The sequence below is a fragment of the Euprymna scolopes genome, chromosome 31 (genome assembly GCF_053919585.1).
Source record: "Euprymna scolopes isolate OS-2025 chromosome 31, ASM5391958v1, whole genome shotgun sequence".
Classification (NCBI taxonomy): domain Eukaryota; kingdom Metazoa; phylum Mollusca; class Cephalopoda; order Sepiida; family Sepiolidae; genus Euprymna; species Euprymna scolopes.
In genome coordinates, this window is record NC_136512.1 from 67,232,538 (window position 1) to 67,251,186 (window position 18,649).

An 18,649-nucleotide genomic window follows, 5' to 3' on the forward strand; every position below is an offset into this window, starting at 1 on the left:
ATTATGAAAAAAAAAATATATATAAAGTATATGCCCATTTGTAATTTTACCATGGATTTATTTACAATTTTTTTTAATTAACAACTTAAAAACAAAAAATACTTTTCTTAACAAGCACATTCTTAATTACCATGAGATTAAATTAAAATTTAATGTTTAAAATAATTATTTTAAAAAAATTTCTTTATCATTGCTAAGTTTAATGCTTTACAAAAATATTTTAAAAAATACTGGGTTGTATATAAAAAAAAGTGAAAAATCTTTGAATATTGGATTTTTCACTAAAAAAAAAAAAAAAAAAAAAAAAAAAAAAACTTTACTTTACCAAAAAGTGATAAAACTGGTAGTCAAAAGTTAAATATAAAAAATAAAAAAAATATATAGAAAACTTTTTTTTTTAACTTGTTACTTTTTCCTTTATTTTCTTTTCAATCACTTATTTGCACTTCATTTGGCAATTATTATTTTGCTCTCCAGCAGTTTGTCACGTCTTTCAAAGTATAACATTTTATGAAATGCAATTCATAGATTTTGATGAGAACAAATCTGTCAACGTACCTTCCGCTGATGCACATTGTATGCTTGCTCTGCATTTGAAAGAGCAAGATTTCGCATTTCAATTGAATCTTTAAAAAAAAAAAAGAAGATTTTTTAAAATAATAATCCTTAAAAACTCAAAAACTATGAAATAAACAATTTTTAAATAATGATAATAGAACATCAGGATCTCATCTATCAGTAAAAGCCCTACAGGCTGAAACAGATATAATTATCTAGAATGTATTAGATTGGTAACTAAGTTCTTGCCGTTTTTTAAATCTACATTTTCTAAAAGTAAAATAAAAACTATCAACTATTTAATCAATGATGTATTCTCCATTCGTGCTCACAACTTTTTTTTCCCAACGTTCAACAAGATTTTCAATACCTTTTCGGTAGAAATCATTTGATTTTAACTTGAAAAATAAAATAACAATATATTAAAAAAGAAACGGCAAGCCTTTAAAAGGAAAAAAAATCATGAAAGAAAAAAAATCTTTATTTTTTTATATAAAACAGGGTTACCCAGCATTGTCTGGGGAAAAGGTATATATTACTATTAAAACTTCTCTTTTCCCCTCCCTTGTTTTATTCCTCTCTAACTATCCACCCACCTCTCTCTCCATTCAAACCAATTTCTCTCTCTGGACATATACATACATAGAACTCATACTTTATACAGATTCCTAGAAAAATAAATTAACATAAGGAAGTAACTTACTGATAAAAGACAAAATAGAGTTACTTTCCTTGAGTGCATAAATTAAAAAAAAAAACAAAAAAAAACAACCCTCAGTGCACCCCTGATGAAATCTGTGCCAGTTTAGGATTAAAGAATGAATAATTTTAGAAACGATTCATCCAGAATATACCAACTTTACTGCTGTTTGAGATTTTGAGGTGGATACATACAATTTTACATAATTTATATAATAGCTTGAATGGTTATTGTATGGATGCACTAGCAAATTTTATAAGAATTTGCTTATTTCAATCAAATCAATTCTCATAATATCTGAACCTCTAATGATATCACAAAATTAAAACCTTACGCTTTTTTTTCTTGGCAGAATAGATTAAGCCATGGTAATAATTTCACAGGGGTCAAAATGAAACAAGAAAATAGTTTTAATTTATTTACTTACCATAATCATCTTCCTCCACATCTACAAGCATCCCTCCTTCCACCTTTAAATGTTTCTGAGATTTTTCTTCATCCAATTGCCTCAGAATTCTTTCTTTTGTCGCTTCAGTCTCTCCAGTCATCTTACGCGCCATAAAATGTGCATAAAGTTCCGTCTGAGTGATCAAAAAGTTTAGTTTGCGTTGCTGCCTTCGAGCCTTTAAAAAGAATAAGAATGAAAAAAAAAAAAAAATAATGAAAGAAAAAAAAATCATAGAAGTATAAATCGTAGATGAGTTCAATTTGTACACTAGTCACTTTAAAACTTGATAAAAGTTTTTGGCAAATACACAAACATTATATTAAACTAGCAGGGAGACCTGACGTTGCCCGGGATTGAATGATGATCAATGAATATTTCACACTCCTATATTTTTTATTGTCATCGAAATCCATGAAATCACTCAGGAGGAAGCTTCACATGCCTCCATACAGTAACTTAGTCCAAAATATGTTATTTTACATTGCACTCTAGAACCTACTGTTGCTTTTATAAAATTATTTTATATAAACTTCTTTCCAGTTAATGAAAAAAAATATTAAGAAATTTACGTGCAGGGTGTCATCTAAAAAAAAACAACAAAAAAAAACAACAAAAAAACACCAAAACAAAACACCTAAATTTTCAAGTCTTATAAAATTCTTTGCAGTTAATGAAAAAAAAAAAATGAAATTTATGTGCAGAGTTTGAACTTAAGGACCACGTCCTGCAAAAAAACATGCTATCAAATTACCCACAGTAGAATTTTCACAGCCCGTTGCTAAGCGATGACATAGAAAAAAAATGGCTTTACCGATGATAGATAAATTAAAATAACGGTTTTGATTATTGATAATTATCGGGGGTATTCTGAGACAAAACTTAACTAAGATCACTCCCAGACTTATACACTAAAGTTCCGTAAATTGTAAAGAAAATCTGTTCAGCCATTTCAGAGTCTATAAAGAAACTCACTTACACAAAGTTGCATTTACATAATTGTAGAGAAATGTAACGAAAGCTGTTTATGTATAAGATAGATGAAGACCTTTTGCCTTGGTCTATTATAACACAAACTTTTGAATTGAAAGCCATGTTTAATTTTAGAAGAGTTTCCGATGGGTAGCTAACCTTTATAAGTCTTGACCTGTAAAAGTTTACAGACTAAAAGCAAAATTCCTTACTGCATAGACACGAAAAATTATGAGTAGGAATTCTAAAATATCTAATGCTTTATAGAATGATTCTGGTTTCTGATTGGTTGTGAGCAGAGTATGGTTTCATTTGATTTGTCCGTTCTTATCACCAGTATCTATAAATAGAGCATTCCAATTTTCTTTAATGATACTACCCCCCCCACCCATTACACCCTTCCTAAGCCTTTTGGCTGAGATCAAAGTGTAGTATCTGTTCCCAGATGCTGCGCTTTGTGGCAATTGGTTGTTGGTACATGTAGGGATAACCCTATATGTACCATCCCTCCCCCTTAACCCCACATAAAAACCGACCTTGTGTCATATTTTGCTTACGTGGGGAAGCAAATAAATACCTACTACCCCCCTCATTACTCAGCCTTTTGGCCGGGATCAAAGTGTAGTATCTGTTCCGGCAGATGCTGCACTTAAGATAACCAGTCAATGAAGGGGAAACCCTCTATACTGGGACAATTATTATTTTTGGTAACCAGAGTGCCCCCTTTTTGCCTACTTTAGGGGAGCTGGTTTTTACCTCACATTAAAAACGGCCTTGTGCCTAATTTGCTCAGTGGGGGAGCAAATAAACACCATCTGTTCCCACAGATGCTGCACTTTGTGACCATTGCTCTTGTGACAATTGGTTGTTGGTCTATGTAGGAGCAACCCTGTATAAACCATCCCCTCCCTCTTCACTCCACATAAAAACCGACCTTGTGTCATATTTTGCTCACATGGGGAAGCAAATAAATACCTACTTTCTCATTTTATAAAAAATATTGCAACACAAACATTTGCACAAACATTAAATATGTAGTGACAGCCATGGTATGCATAAGATAAATGAAGACCTTTTGGCATTGTGTACTATAACACATCCTAACATTACACCACAGGAGAAATATAAGAAAATATTTAACAATACAAGTGTAAGCATGCACTAAGTGGTTGCATGTTTAGTTTGTTGCATAGTTGTAATGTATGCAAAAAACAAATTTGCTGCAAGTGAGAAATGTTTAAAGAAAAAAGGAATCACCCAAAATATGGGAAATATCTCTGATTTTGAGTTTGGCCACCCAGAATCAGATTTATCAGATACATGTCCCATGCTGCAGCTATAACTCACTTGAGTTTTGCCAAAAATAATGGCTACCAATATATGCATTAAGTTTTTTATATTCATGAACAAGGCTGACCATTATCTAAAGTCGTTTTTCTGGAGTGGTTCCAGTGATATCTGCGTATATTTCAGCAAATGGGCAGTGGAAATCAGTTTTGTTTTGTTTTCAGAAACAGATGTTCTCTTTAACTTGATTTGGTTGGGCTTGGAATTCTAATTTACAAGTCTGTTATGCAGCAAGAAAAAAACAAAAAAAACAAGCATCACTGAATTTGAAAGAAATCAAATATTTGCTACTTGTTTTAAAAACTCTACTTATGATTTCATTTGAAGGGAGTATTCTTTTGTTACAGCATTAAAACTGCAATGTTGGAATCCAGTAACAACTTTGAATCAACAAATGTGTGGACACACACAGATGCACATACAAGTGGAAGAGAAATTTTTTTTTAATGTGTCTACCATAGTTGTGACAAAGATCTCTTCATGTCTTTAAACCAACTGTCCATCAAATCTACAAATCTAACTTTCTTAGGAAGGTGAAGAAGTGTAAAAAAAAAAAAAAAAAAAAAAAAAAAGAGTAAAAGTTTATCTGTATTGATGGAAACAATATTTAATGCAACAATATGTTTGCCATTACATCACATAGATTTTTCTCCAGCAACACTATTTTCCATACTGATCTTGGAAAAATGTGCTGAGCACTGGAACTTTTTTATGTGTCATACTCTTCTGCAGAAGCACTTTTAATACTCAATGATCTTTGAGTATTAAAACACATTTGATCAATTTTTATTAAACTCATCTTTTATGGCTGGCAAAACACACCAGTCACACATGATTGATACATATAAGTACTCCTCTTCCAGCGTATACTTATTATTTCTCATTGTCTACACGCTAGGCAAAAACTGGTTCTTTTCTTATGGAAATAAGGTAAGCTAAGACTATTTTCCTTCACTCAAACAAGGTCCTGGCTCCTCACATCCAACATAGATGAAAAATAAAAAATCTATTCCATTTGCCAAGTTTAATTAATGATTTTGCCAATTTTACCAATTAGGGGATTTATAAAATTAAACAAATAAGAGAATCTTCCCACTAACCTCTCTGAGTTCCAAATCCATTTTTCGTTGTTCTTGAGCTTCTTTCTCGGCTCGCTTACGGTGTTCTTTCTCAACTTTTTCAAACCGCTTCCAATAAATCTGCATTTCTCGTGTTATTCGTTTCGCCCTCTGTGGCGTCTCTTTCATCACCTTTTGCGACTGGAGAGCGGCACGTCGACAGTCCTTCATACACTGCTGAGAAATCTAAAAAGGCAAAGAAATCAACATTCAATGCTGCAACTTTTAACTATTTCAACAACCTTCTTTTATCCCAATAATAAAGGTAATAAATAATCCAATATATAAAATAAAGTCAATCGTCTTATTTGTTTGTCGTTGAAAGCTTTCATACAGACCCGTGGCTTAACAGATAAGGTACTAGGTAAAATTCAGCTGTAAGCGACATTGTTCTGGAGATTGAAAGTTTAATACTCAATACGATTGTGAATTACTTAAGACCCCCCCCCCCCGCCCATTCTTTTTTTCAACTCATGTTCACCCCCTTACAAAGCATATCGTCACTGAGACAAAAGGGGCTACTATTTGGGGCCATGTTTAGGAAAGATTAAAAAGATATTTATTTATGTTACATTTAAACTTCTGCATATCAGTACAACCAGGGAAGCAGGTAGCAGGAAGGGAATTCCAAAGTCTAGCTGCTCAAGGGAAGAAACTATTAGAATAGAAAGCTTTCTGGCATTTAGGGACATCAACTGTGAAGGAATGAGATCTTTCTTATTGCTAAGCGGGTTTGTCGGGGATATGTACGTCGAGGGGGTATAAGTGCAACGAGTTCATCAGATCACATTCCATTAAAATATTTGTAAAATAGGCACAGTGATGCAACATTGCGGCGATGAGACAGGGGCTGGAGCTTAGTTGATAAAGTGGGACTGATTAGATTAACAACTTTTTTTGGACCTTATCTAAGAGGAAGAGACTAGTAGTAGATGCTATCATGGCTGACAGAATGACTGCATGTTAGCTCTGTGGATTCCATCTGGAATTATGTGCAGCTTCAAGATCTTGAGAGAAAAATTCTAGAGTTCAACAAGAGACCTGAAGAAAATTGAAGGTTACATTGGCCGAAACATTGGAAGAAAAAAAATCAATAGCTTTCTTCAAACAAAAATATTGATTTTGGCTTGTTAGTTTTTCTTGTAGATCATTGCAACATGTAAAAATATCATTCGATTTAATTTATTTTATCTCCAAATAGCCAGAGTAATAGAAAAAAAAAAAATCATCCTTTCAGAGTTACTTACATTTAAGACAAAAAGATGTTTTGTAAAATAAATAAATGTCCTCCTATCTCATTCCCAATATTTTTGTTCTAATCAAATGGAAATAACTCTGTATAGCCGAATGCAAAGTTATTTCCATTATGTTGTTTTTTTTTAAATGGCAGACATTTGAAAATAATTCTGACCTAAAGAAAGTATTTGTTAGGAGGAATTATTAAAAGCAAAACCAATTAATACATCATATAGGTAATTGATCAAGTAGTTTTATTTTTATAAAGAAAAGCATTTTTAAGCAATTAATGGGAATTAGTATACATAACATAAATCTAGTAAATATGAATTATTGTTGTGCAACCTCCTTTGTTTTTTGAGATTGTTTTCAAAATGGGTGGTGACACAATCACTCCTTGAATACTAATAAAATTTTATTTTCTTATTTGAAAGATAAAACTACTTGATCAATTCATGTGAATTTTGGAATATGATATTTTCATTTCATACACACATACATCATACAAATTTTTCTTTTTTTTTTTTTTTAATATAGGAGAAATTCTGGACAAGGACCCAAGATTCTATCTTACAAGCAAAATGCCCTGAATTCAATCCTCCATGAACGATAGATGGCAAGACTGACTCTTATCTCATGGACTAACACGAGGGATGCTACAATAAGTTTGTAAAATTTGATGTACTTACTTTCTTTAATGTTGACAACATTTCTTTCCGCGCTGAAGCTTTCTGTTTTTGAGCCTAAATTCGAAATAAAACAAAATGTTGCTAAGAAAATCTTAAATACCAAAATTTTTTAAACATTATAAATAAAAATTTAACTATTTTAAATGAAAAAAAAACATTAAAATATTTTCAATAAAAAACTTTACATTTTTTAAAAAAGGAAAAAGAAATAACAGGAACAAAAAAATTCAATTACATAAATATATTATTTATAAATGTAAAAGTACAATTTAGTTACATATAATTACTTTAAATATTTAGTTCATCATCATTAGGACTAGGACAACAGCATATTCTTTTCATTGTTTTTATTCTCGAGTGAGTATCCGTTGATATATATGCTTTATATAGAGTGATGTGGTTGGTTGGTGGTTTTTGTTTCATGGCATATCAACCTTTTTTTAGGTTATTTAATGATTTTGAAGAAAAATTTTTTAATAGAATATATTTTTTTTCAAGTCGATTTCTATTTAATCCATAGTTGGGACCCGAACAGGTACTACTACTCCGGGTCAGAGTGGACCTGAGAGCAATAGCAATTAAAGGGTGTCTCTACACTCCCCAAAGCCCGTAAGCTGGGGCCCCACCATCGGATATAATTTAAGGTCATATTCAAGACCAGTGATGTGGTTCTCAGTTGATTAACTGTGTCTAACTTTGTCAGATATATACTCGAGAATCAAGACAATGAAAAGAATATGCTGTTGTCATAGCATAGCCTTAATTATCATACTTGGTTCAACGTTCATTTTAATATTTTTTTTAAAAAAAAAATATAGGAAAATGCATGCAGAATAGGAGATCTTATTAATTTAGTCACATTGCAAGAATGGATGAAAGTTATCAGTTTAGTCAATGTAAGGCAGTAGCAGCGCAGCGTTAGTTGGTAAGGAAAAACCAAGTAAAACATAAAAGTGATGCGGATGCGTTTAGAAGAAAGAGGTATAAATAAAGATCTAGAGATAAGCTATTTGTGTTATCATTCATCGGACTACTGTTCTTATCTTGAGTGTGATTTTCACAACGTTTCAGACGATATAACCTCCGACCTTCTTCAGGTGTATCGGGACCAAAAAATACATTTGCAAATTACTTAGGACCTCTATCCAGTCATGGATGACAGAACAAGTGCACGCTACCCCCGTGAAGTAAATAAAGGGTTCCGCTCGAAATTCTGTCCAAATTCAGAGTGCGACAGAAACATTCTCGAGTTCGACAAGATACACCTAAAGAAGGTCAGAGGTTATATCGACCAAAACGTTGTAAAAATCACACTCAAGATGAGAACAGTAGTCCGATGAATAATAATACAAATAACCAATCCTCATCTCCAAAATTCAGAAACGTCATAGAGATAAGCTAGTTTGGAAGTCAATTCTCTTTAGTCTTAAAGACACACTTAGATGTAATGATCTTTGAGACAGATTAACCATAGAGAGTATACAGAGAGGTGTGCAAAGCAAGAGAAGACTTTGTTAGTTTTGTCACATTAAAGCAATGAATGTGGGTGTTTAGGTTAATAGATGTAGAACAGTTGAGATAGCAAGGTTAGTCAGCAGGCGAAGGCTAAGGAAAACACAAGAGGAAGCGATGAGGATGGTTTTAAAGACTGGATTAGTTTCAAAATTTCCAAAAGCTTTCCAATGGATGCTAGCATGCAAAGTAGGTGCTAAACCAATGATAATATAATCAAACAATTCTTTCAAATAAAATTATTTAAGAAAAACTCTAAAGAGAATTAAAACTAGGAAATATAGAAATAACTACTTTTCGGAAAACAGACATCATACCTTTGGTATTTCCTTCTTTGCTATGGATAACCATATCTTTCGCCGTTTTGTATCTGCTTGTTCAGGTGTGAGCTTTTTATTTTGTTTCCCTTTTCCATGCGATTGCCTTGGATGGAGGTAGGCTTCTAAAATCGACGTATCTATAGAACCATTCTAAAATGAAAATAGAAACCACAAATGTTAAATTATATTTTTTATGCATGCATTGAAGAAAAAAAAAATAAATAAATTAAATTGTGTCTGGAAAAAAAAATAGCTTTATATACTAGCAGGAATATCCAGCATTACTTGGGATAAAAGTGTAACATATTTCTATTAAAACTTATCTCTTCTGCATCGTTTTCTTGTTTTCCTTTCTGATCTCCACTTCTTCCTTCTTTGGTCAGCCCATTTCTCTCTCTCTCAGGACACACAACTTGTTTTTATAGATTCGAGGAATAAGCCAGTATATGAAAATTCCTTGATTAAAAATCAGTTACTTCTCTTTAGTTAGTACATAATTTAGATGGAAAACTAACCTCACCCCTGACAATATCTGCGCTAGATTAGAATCAAAGAATTCATATTTTTTTCTAAATTTCAGATATTAATCCAGGACAATGCCAATCGATAAAATACAAACTTTGTGGATATTTGTTTTTTTTTCTTCATTTTTAACTTTTAGCCAGATACACAAACATTAGCAACTGTCCTTTATATTATAGCATGGATAATCGGTGTTGCTCAGATGGACATGAAGTTCAGTTTGGACACACCTACTATACTAAGAATATTGAGCACTTTTATCAATATCCTGACAACAATTAAAAAAAAAAAAAGAAAAGAACGGAATCATGATGTCATGACGCTGCAAAATAAGTTTTTTAAACATACTTTTAGTTAATTATGTGTGCGTGACTTCTGAAAACAGCAACACAAAAAGTGAACCCCTCATCCCTCCTCAAAGTGGTCCAGTTGACTGCGACAGAATTAATCTTTTTGTCTAATTTACACGTTATGCAGCCGAGGGATTGCTTTTCAGATGGTACCAGTTTCGATCCAGTCGGATGCAGCTGACAAAAGTTTTTAGCAGGCATACAAGCACACACACATAAACTAGCCCAGTGTTGCCCGTGCTACGTAAAATCCATTTTTAATTATAAAAAAAAAACATGTGACAATTGAGGCTGGGGGGTGGGGGAGCATTACATTGATACCCGGCGTTGCCCAAGAGGGGAGATAAAGTTGAGGTTTGGACACAGCTGCTAACTCGAAAATAAAAGAACAGACAAAAACAGGAAAATGCACCTGAGCAGAAAAAGAAGTACATGAAAACCAGTTTAAGCGAACTCAGTCTAGAAAGATTTCTCGTTACGGTGTGTTGCAATGAAAACAAAGTGAAAATAATTCAGTTTAAAAACTTGGAATTTGTTTTAAGCAAAATAACCGTTATAAAAATGATTAATTAAAAGAAAAAAAATCACATAACGTAACACTCGAAATAAGAAAAATGTTATGCCAAATAAAAATCTTTTAATCCTGTTTAAAAGTTAAAACTTGCTTTTAAAACCTGATATAAAAAACATCGAAATAAGGAAATTGTTATTTAAAATTACAAAACAACCCCGTTTAAAAAAAAAAAAAAAAAAATGACCACAAATACATGTACTCGAATGTGAAAACTAAAGCTTACAAAGCAACGTCCTAATCAACTGCCCTATGACACTGAGAGCGTAATAATGTTGGAAATTCTTTTAAAAGAAATTTTTTTAAAAATAATGTTTGACACACATGCAGTGCTTTCGATGTCATTTAGAAAGGCCGAATTTTTCCAACCCTCTCTTGGTTTAAACATTTATTTCTATACAAAATAATTGATCGATTTTTTCTAATTCTCACATATTATTTGACCAAGACATCCCTCTTTCAGATGGTACCGGTCTCGACCCAGTCTGATGCAGCTGAGAAAAGTTTTTGCAAGACATACAAACACACACGTTGCCGTTTACATAATAAATTCAATAAAATTATTACTTAACTTCATGTATGTATGCATGTGTTTTCCACACAACTAGATGACTTATACCTTGAATTAATATTTCTTATTTACTACTTGCATTTCAGCCTGGTGTTGCCCGGGTGTTTGGAGGTGTATGTTGAGAAAAAAAAAAAGAAAAAAAAAAAGCGGTCAATTTTTTTAACTTTGACCCCTATTATGACCCCTTAACATTTGTTTGGGGCTCAAATCAAGTTATTAAGTTAGATCCATGTCCAAGGAACCTATATCTAAAATTTCAAGTGTTTAGACCCAAAATTGTCGGAGGAGTTCGGTAGAGTTCTCCAAGGTCAAATCGTTGAACTTTGACCCCTTACCAGCCAAATTTCTGGCCGAAAACCGATCAAGATTTTCCCAAATCTCAGTACCCTGTATATCAAATTTTAGGTCTGTAGACTTAAAATTGACAGAGTTATTGCGTAGGGAAATGTACACAGACACATTCACTTTTATAGATATATAGATAAACCTATTAAGTTCCAGGATATCTAAATTTTTTATTATTGAGTTGAAACATGTAATGATTAAAAATGGATTAGAATACACAAATTGAAAGGAAAAAGTTATTTATTTTATTTAGAAAATTAAATATTGACTCTCCTAGAAAAACTATACATTTAAGAAAAAATGAACACATTATAGTAAGTAAAGCAGTTCACACAAAGTATTACATTGCACTTTTGGCAATAAGTTAGTGGATTACTATTGTAAGACTTATAATATATATATATATATATATATATATATATATATATATATACACACACAACATCAAATAGAACTTTAGCTAATTTCACAGGAATTTTTAAGGGGATTCCAATAGCTTTCAAAAATAAGTTGATGGATATAGATGAATGTTATCCTTTTCTCAGAGCAATTATGCCGCAAACAATACTCTATTTTATTTTATAGATTTTAAAAAGAAATTATTTGGTGTACCATTTATAGGGCAATGAAACCTAATCGATCATTACATTATTTTGACTCTCTGCTTTATCCTTATTTTCATGGCAGTTGCTGAACTTCAACCCCCCCCCCCCCCCAAAAAAAAACACTCAATTTATTAGACTATAGAACTGAAATACTGAAAAGCTGTAAACACAGAAAAAACTTTAGTTTAGGATAACAATAGATAAAAAGAGCATGTGTTAAGATACGCTCAACGATTAAGTTAACACATTCACAAAAGAAACAAGTGCTTCACCCTAGAGAAAACAAAACATTAGAATAGGAAGTACATGCGAGCCAAATCTTTGCTTGAGTAGAGCTCAGGCATTGGCTAATGAATATTTTAACTGACTGGTGAGAATTTAAATAAATCTGATTGGTTATCTAGCTAAACCAAACACCACATGGATATATAAAAACATGTAACATGAATTCTATGATTGCACTGTTAAAGTAGATACTGAGGACAAAAAAAAAAAAAAAAAAAAAAAAAAATCGATACATAAATTACATCTCATAAGATTTTATGTGGAGACATGAAATAATAGTAATATATTTAGATTAGTGATTCAATCGAAGTCCTGATGAGACACGAAAAAAATGTTTAAAAAATTGATTGATCTGTGTAGACTTCTTACTATGCTTACATAATTTTATTTATTTTTTTTATTTTATTTTATTACATATGCACCCCAAACAAGGCACATGGGAAACAGCTACTGGGGTACTATATAGGGAGTTGGGCAGGAAGATGGTTCACATTACACTTACTCTTCTGCATGTCAGTAACGTTGGGGAAGCAGGGGTCTGGAATGGAATTCCAAAGTCTAGCAGTTCTGGGGAAGAAACTTTTTTTTTTTTCTTTTTTTTTTACAAGGTGGTCACCACTTATCAAGACCCAGAAGCCACTCAGGGATAAGGGTTATTGCGTGTACAGTACGTTAGTGTTGAGATTTGATAAAGTGTCTACTTAAGGAGGCGGTTCATCAGGAATTTGTTTATGTTGGACTTGAAGACATCCAGGTTGTAGTCAGGTGGGAAACAGGCAGACGGAACAGAGAAAGGAGCTTTGTTCATGGAATCTACGTTTTGGTTTTGACACAGATAAAGAGTGGGGAAAATTTTTGACAGTGGTTTCAGCTAGACGGTGTTTTTCGTGAAAAATCTGCGAGGGGGGACCAGGGATTGGAGCTCAGATGAGCACATGCCATGGAAGTAACAGTAAAACAAAGACAGGCTCGCAACGTCTCCTGTGGGAGAGAGGTTGCAGGGAAGTATTCTATTAATTACATATTCTATTAATTACCATACCATTACGTATTCTAAGGTTTGTGTTGTAGAGTTACTATATACTTACTTCACTGTCGCCATTTTCAAGGGCTCGTTTTTCTTTTAATCTTCGTAATTTTGCTGAAAATAAAAAAGTAAGTTATTAAACACAAGCACAACAAAAATCAACTTCTTAAGATAGCATACCTTGCACACACAAGCTCAAATAATATTGAAACAATAAACATGGTTTATATCCTAACACGTTACTGCACTTTTATGGGACACCCAATTATCATCAGAATTGCATTCATAAACTCACGAATGCTTTTTACACTAGTGATAGGACGATTCTAATATTTTCCCCCAATTCTGATACAATTACCAAATCTGTTCTAACTTCCTGAATCCAATAGGGTTATTGATTCCAATTCTTTAAAAACCTCTTTAATATTTAACTACAGATTTTTTGTTACTTAATTTCTTTTTATTTTCAAATTACTGTAAAAACCCATGTAATATGTGTATATATTTTCAAAAACACAAAAAATACACTTGTTTGCAGCGTTTAAAATCAATAAACATTTATAATTTTACCATGAGTACCAGCAATACAAAATCAAGTTTTTTGGGGGGTTTTTAAAATCATTTTTGGCATCGGAAAATAGGCACACATGTTTCCAATTCCAACATCCCAAAAAGATCCAATGTTTACAGATTCCAAATTAATCATTCCAACAGTATTTCATATGTTTGAATACAATTTTAAACTAACCAAGAAAAAAGAAAATGTCTTGATTGATTTTATTCAATTCCTATGAGGTTTTGATAGAATTTATATCTTCCTCAGAGATCATAGCTCCACCCCTTCTGCAAGATTTGCGTTTTGTTTTTGTTTTTTTTGTTCCAGGATCCTCATCTGACAGTAGTAGAAAAATAAGAATGGCAACTTCTGCACTTGGACGCGTAAAAGAAAAGCTATAAAGTACAAAGAATATATCAACACCTCTCCAAGTTTTTACAATGCATTCATAGATCCTATTACTGTATATGCAAGTAAAACATTAATTATACTGGCAGAGCACGCAAGGAATCTCAATGTGTTTGAAACAAAATATTTAGGAATTATACTCAGGGTAATTCTGAGAGATGGAAAAAAAAAAAAAATGGAGATACCAGAAAGAGGTGGAATATGAACAGAAAAGTCATGAAAAATTATAATAAAAATTTATATACGAAATATAAAATTTGGTGATTTTTATATGAATATTTATTGTGAACACTGGGGAAATCCAACTTTTTGCTGTCATTTTTTATGGTAACTCTACACTAGGCAGCATATTTCATTGAATAACACAGACAATTCATGTTTACATGCTTTGGTTTGGGTCCTTTCTAATCTTCTAATTTTCTTGCTTCAGGGAAAAACTGGCTGATATAATATTCGAATATTAACATTAGAATAGGATTAGCAATTTCTGCTTTTGGATGCATAAAAGAAAAGATATGGAACAAAAAGGACATATCAACACCTTTCAAAGTTAAGACTTTACAATGCATTGATAGTTCCTATTGCTGTATGTGCAAGTGAAACATGAATTACATTAGCAGAGCATGAGAGGAAGCTCAATACTTGAGTAAAAAAAAAAAAAAATAACGCTTAGGAATAATATTTGGAGGAATGCAAATATAAAAAAAAAAAGGAAGAGATAGAAAGAAAGAGAGAAAGAAAGAGAAAGAGAGAAAGAAAGAGAGAGAGAGAGATTAACATGGTTTAGACATGTTTTCCAGCTACCATACTCCAGCTATATAAAGAAATCATATCAAGATCTCATTTAAGAAAGATGAAGAGAATGACTACCAAAGAGATGGTACACACTAGGTAAAGGTCAAGACGTGCATGCTGTCCCTGACAGCTGAAAGACTGGCCCAGGATCATGATAAATGTTGGAATTTTGTTATCAAGCATGTGGTGAAACTCTTTGGAGTAAGCAAATCAGTTCAATTAAATATACAAATGACAAGAAATAAAGGTTATTGTTGAAGACGCCCCTCCATGGGATTAATGGACTATCTCATGACGTCACTTCCTCTGGTGACATCACTTCCAGTAACGAGACCAGTGCCTGCAGTTAGAGATTGGCACGCGACCAAGGAGGTCGGGTGTACGCCCCATCGTTGAGGAATGGTATTGCTCAACTCGCTTTGCCTGTAATATATGTGAATACATGTTTTTTTTCCTAAAAATCTTGTGTTCCTTTCATTTATTACCATTTAACCCCATAATAGTTATTAATTCAGAAAAATTACAAATAAATATTGTAAGCCAAAGCAAAGACGTCATCATTATATTTCGTTTAACAATCATTTTTCATGCTGACATGTGTTCGATGGCTTTAAGAAACTGATTTTGTTTATAGAAGTTTCACTTGATCTTTGGTACAGAGAGAAAGGAAGGTTATCTGTTGCAGTTGTAGCCAGGCAAGTTTTTGCTGTGAATGTTTTATAGGAGAGAGGGGAGGACAATGGATTGAAGTTCAATCCAGCACCTACAATGAACATAACAATACAGTAAGAGAGAGGCTAGCAACATCTCTTCTGTGCGAAAGGGGCTGCAGAAAAGAAATCATTACCAACTGAATTGTGACGCTGATTTTTTATCCTGCCAAGGCAAGGAAGAGTGCTCTTAGTGGAAGAACCTGCCCAGATATGGCAGCAGTCACAATTTTAGGAAGGATCTGGCTCTTATAAAGGTACGTTTTGGAACAATAGAATCCAACCATTTTCCCATCAATCTTGGCAACAGATTTGACATTTTCCATTTCAAGTGTGGGGTAAAATTCAGTACCAGGTGCTTTTCAAGGAAGGGGGTTTCTCTAAGGAGACAGCCATTCATTTCAGCAAGAGAATTCGAGCATTTTCTCTTTCATTCAATTTTCACCCCAAACAAGGCACAATGTTACTTTGAAGTAGAGGGCTACTATCAGGTATATAAGTTGCAAGGACATTATGAAAGCAGATGAGCAGCAAGATGTCTGTTCACATTACACTTGAACTTCTGCATGTCAGTTCAGTCAGGGAGTTCTAAAGTCTAGCAGTTCTAGGGAAGAAACTATTGGAGTAGAAGGCTTTCTTACACCTAGGGATCTCTACTGTGTAGGGGTGGGATTTAGCTGCTTGTCGGGTTTGTCGGAGGTACTTACGTCAAGGGGGTACAAGTGCTTGTAGTTCGCCATTAAGATACTTGTAGAACAGGCAGAGGGATGCAACATTTTGTCGATGGGACAGAGGCTGAAGCTTTGATGACAGTTCAGGATCTATCAGGTTACTGACTTTTTTGAACCCTGTCCAGGAGTGAGAAACTAGTAGCAGATGCACCAGCCCAAATGTGACAACAGTACTCCATACATGAGTGAATGGTGGCCTTATAGAGGGATAGGATACTTTCAGGCGTAAGTAACTTTCTAGCACAGTAGAGATAGCCCACCTTCTTCGCAGTGTTGTCAATGCTCTCAATGTATCTGTTCAAACTAATGTTCCCTGCGAACATTAGGCCGAGGAGTTTAAAGGTACTAGTTTTTGACTTTGTATTTTTTGTTTTTAGCCCCCCTTACATTAGATGGTTTCATGCCTTGTCTGGACAATTTCTACAAAAAGTTGTGGTTCTGGGTTTATGCTTATGTTTGTTTGTTTTTTTTTTTTTAATTTTCATGATAGGATTTGAAGTTTTGTAGAGGTGTTAAGAATAGAACACATCTGCTGACTTCTGATGACCCCTGATAAATTCTACCAAAATGTAATTGAATAAAGAATATTTTCATGTAAGAGGATTTTCATTTCATTTATGTTGTATACCAGAAACTAAAAGAATGAATCCCATACCTTTCATTCTTTTTTCCATTTTTTTCTGTTCCCTAGAAATCCTTTTCTTTGGTCCGAGTATCAACTTCTGATGGTCATAATATCGGTCATAACTGGATAAAAGGCCTGTACTGTAGTACTGATATTGATGCAGCTGGGAAAATACAAAACAGGAATAAATAATTCAAAGTACATCATTTAAACAAAAATAACATTACAAAGATATACTTCATTTATAAAATTTTTCAAATTTGTAAATAGGATATAGCACAAGGCCAAAAAGGTTAATGTGGGATGGAGTTGGTACACACACACTAATATATATATATATATATATATATATATATATATATACATGGAAAATGGAGTAACAAGGGAACCTGAAATTTGCAAGTGGTCTCAAAGCCGCATATATAAAACTGAAAACCTGGCTCAGAATTGTGAAACAGGATACCAAGCTTATTCTGGGCCATTGCCTCTATGAGTTTTGCTACTGGAACCTGGTTGGCTAACACTTGTATCTGCTACTGTGATGGACTGTCGTGCTTGGTTAGCATTCGTTTGAGACAATAAATTCTGTGGATGGATCTGGCCTTACCATTTCAAGGTGAATGCCAAAACGTATATGTACACACATTATATATAATATAAAGCTGAACGTCTGTGTGTGTCGGGTCACGAATAGGCTTCTATATGTTTGACTATTATACAAAACTGATCACATATAATGATAGAAGATATATCGAGACACAGGAATGGGTATGCTTGATCTGGCATAATGATGATTCATTAAAATTGTGGGGTCTGCATACACGCCTTGTCCACAAAGTATGGAAATAAAAAAATTTTTTAAAATGTTTACAAGTGTTTTTGATATAGATGTACATAATACTTTGATAAGTATGTTTTAACTTAAATAGGGATGGTATAATAAAATTGTGGGGTCTGCATTCGCGCCTGGCCTCCATAGAATTGAAATAGGCACAAACTTTAAAACTTTTCATATCTATCTGCATAAGTATACTTTGATAATTAGGTTTCAGTTTGAAGAAATATGGTATAATAAAATTATGGGGTGTTCGTTCGCGCCTGACCTCTATAGAATAGAAATATGTCACAAAGTTTAACAAGGTTTTTTAATATAGATCTATAGAATACTGTGATAAGTGTTTCAGTGTGAACAGGTATGGTATAATAAATTATGGGGTTTATCTATTTTATTTTTACTTTCATCATATTTTGCTTTGGTTTTGATACCCCCAAATTCGAAGCTATCTCTTTAAAATCCTTCCTTTTCATAACCTATCATACATTCATAAATCAGAGTCCATTTTCTGTGGGCTGTTTTTGAACCCAGTCAACGACAGGTACTTTTGCTAGTATATATATAACATGGATCTAATATCATAACACACAATGCAAATATTCTTCGGATTTTTTTTTGATTTATGTGATCATGCTCATTGAAGTTAAAAGTTCCTATTTTTCTGAAGAATCAGTGAGATATTCAAAATCACTGTAATAATTATGTGAGTGTTTCTGTGCTACAAAACAGATACTGTCAAGAGTGAATGTTTTAACATATTGAAAGAAATGGTAAGATGAATTAACATCTTGGAATATAGCCGTTTTGTCATATATA

At 33.0% G+C, this 18,649-nt stretch overlaps 2 protein-coding genes across 2 annotated transcripts in view; one reads left to right on the forward strand and one right to left on the reverse strand.

Moving 5' to 3' along the window:
- The window catches only part of LOC145255790 (serine/arginine-rich splicing factor 6-like), a 563,981-nt gene that overhangs the window by 376,140 nt on the left and 169,192 nt on the right, over nt 1-18,649 (forward strand). The gene's annotated exons all lie outside the window — the stretch shown is intronic.
- LOC145255787 (chromatin-remodeling ATPase INO80-like) overlaps nt 1-18,649 on the reverse strand; it is a 143,554-nt gene that overhangs the window by 68,534 nt on the left and 56,371 nt on the right. Inside the window, exons 6-12 of the mRNA XM_080114460.1 lie at nt 17,029-17,161; nt 13,235-13,287; nt 8,895-9,047; nt 7,066-7,119; nt 5,123-5,326; nt 1,686-1,881; nt 559-626 (exon numbers count right to left, since the gene is read on the reverse strand). Of these exons, the coding sequence (XP_079970586.1) occupies nt 559-626; nt 1,686-1,881; nt 5,123-5,326; nt 7,066-7,119; nt 8,895-9,047; nt 13,235-13,287; nt 17,029-17,161 (861 nt within the window). The remainder of the gene's footprint in view (nt 1-558; nt 627-1,685; nt 1,882-5,122; nt 5,327-7,065; nt 7,120-8,894; nt 9,048-13,234; nt 13,288-17,028; nt 17,162-18,649) is intronic.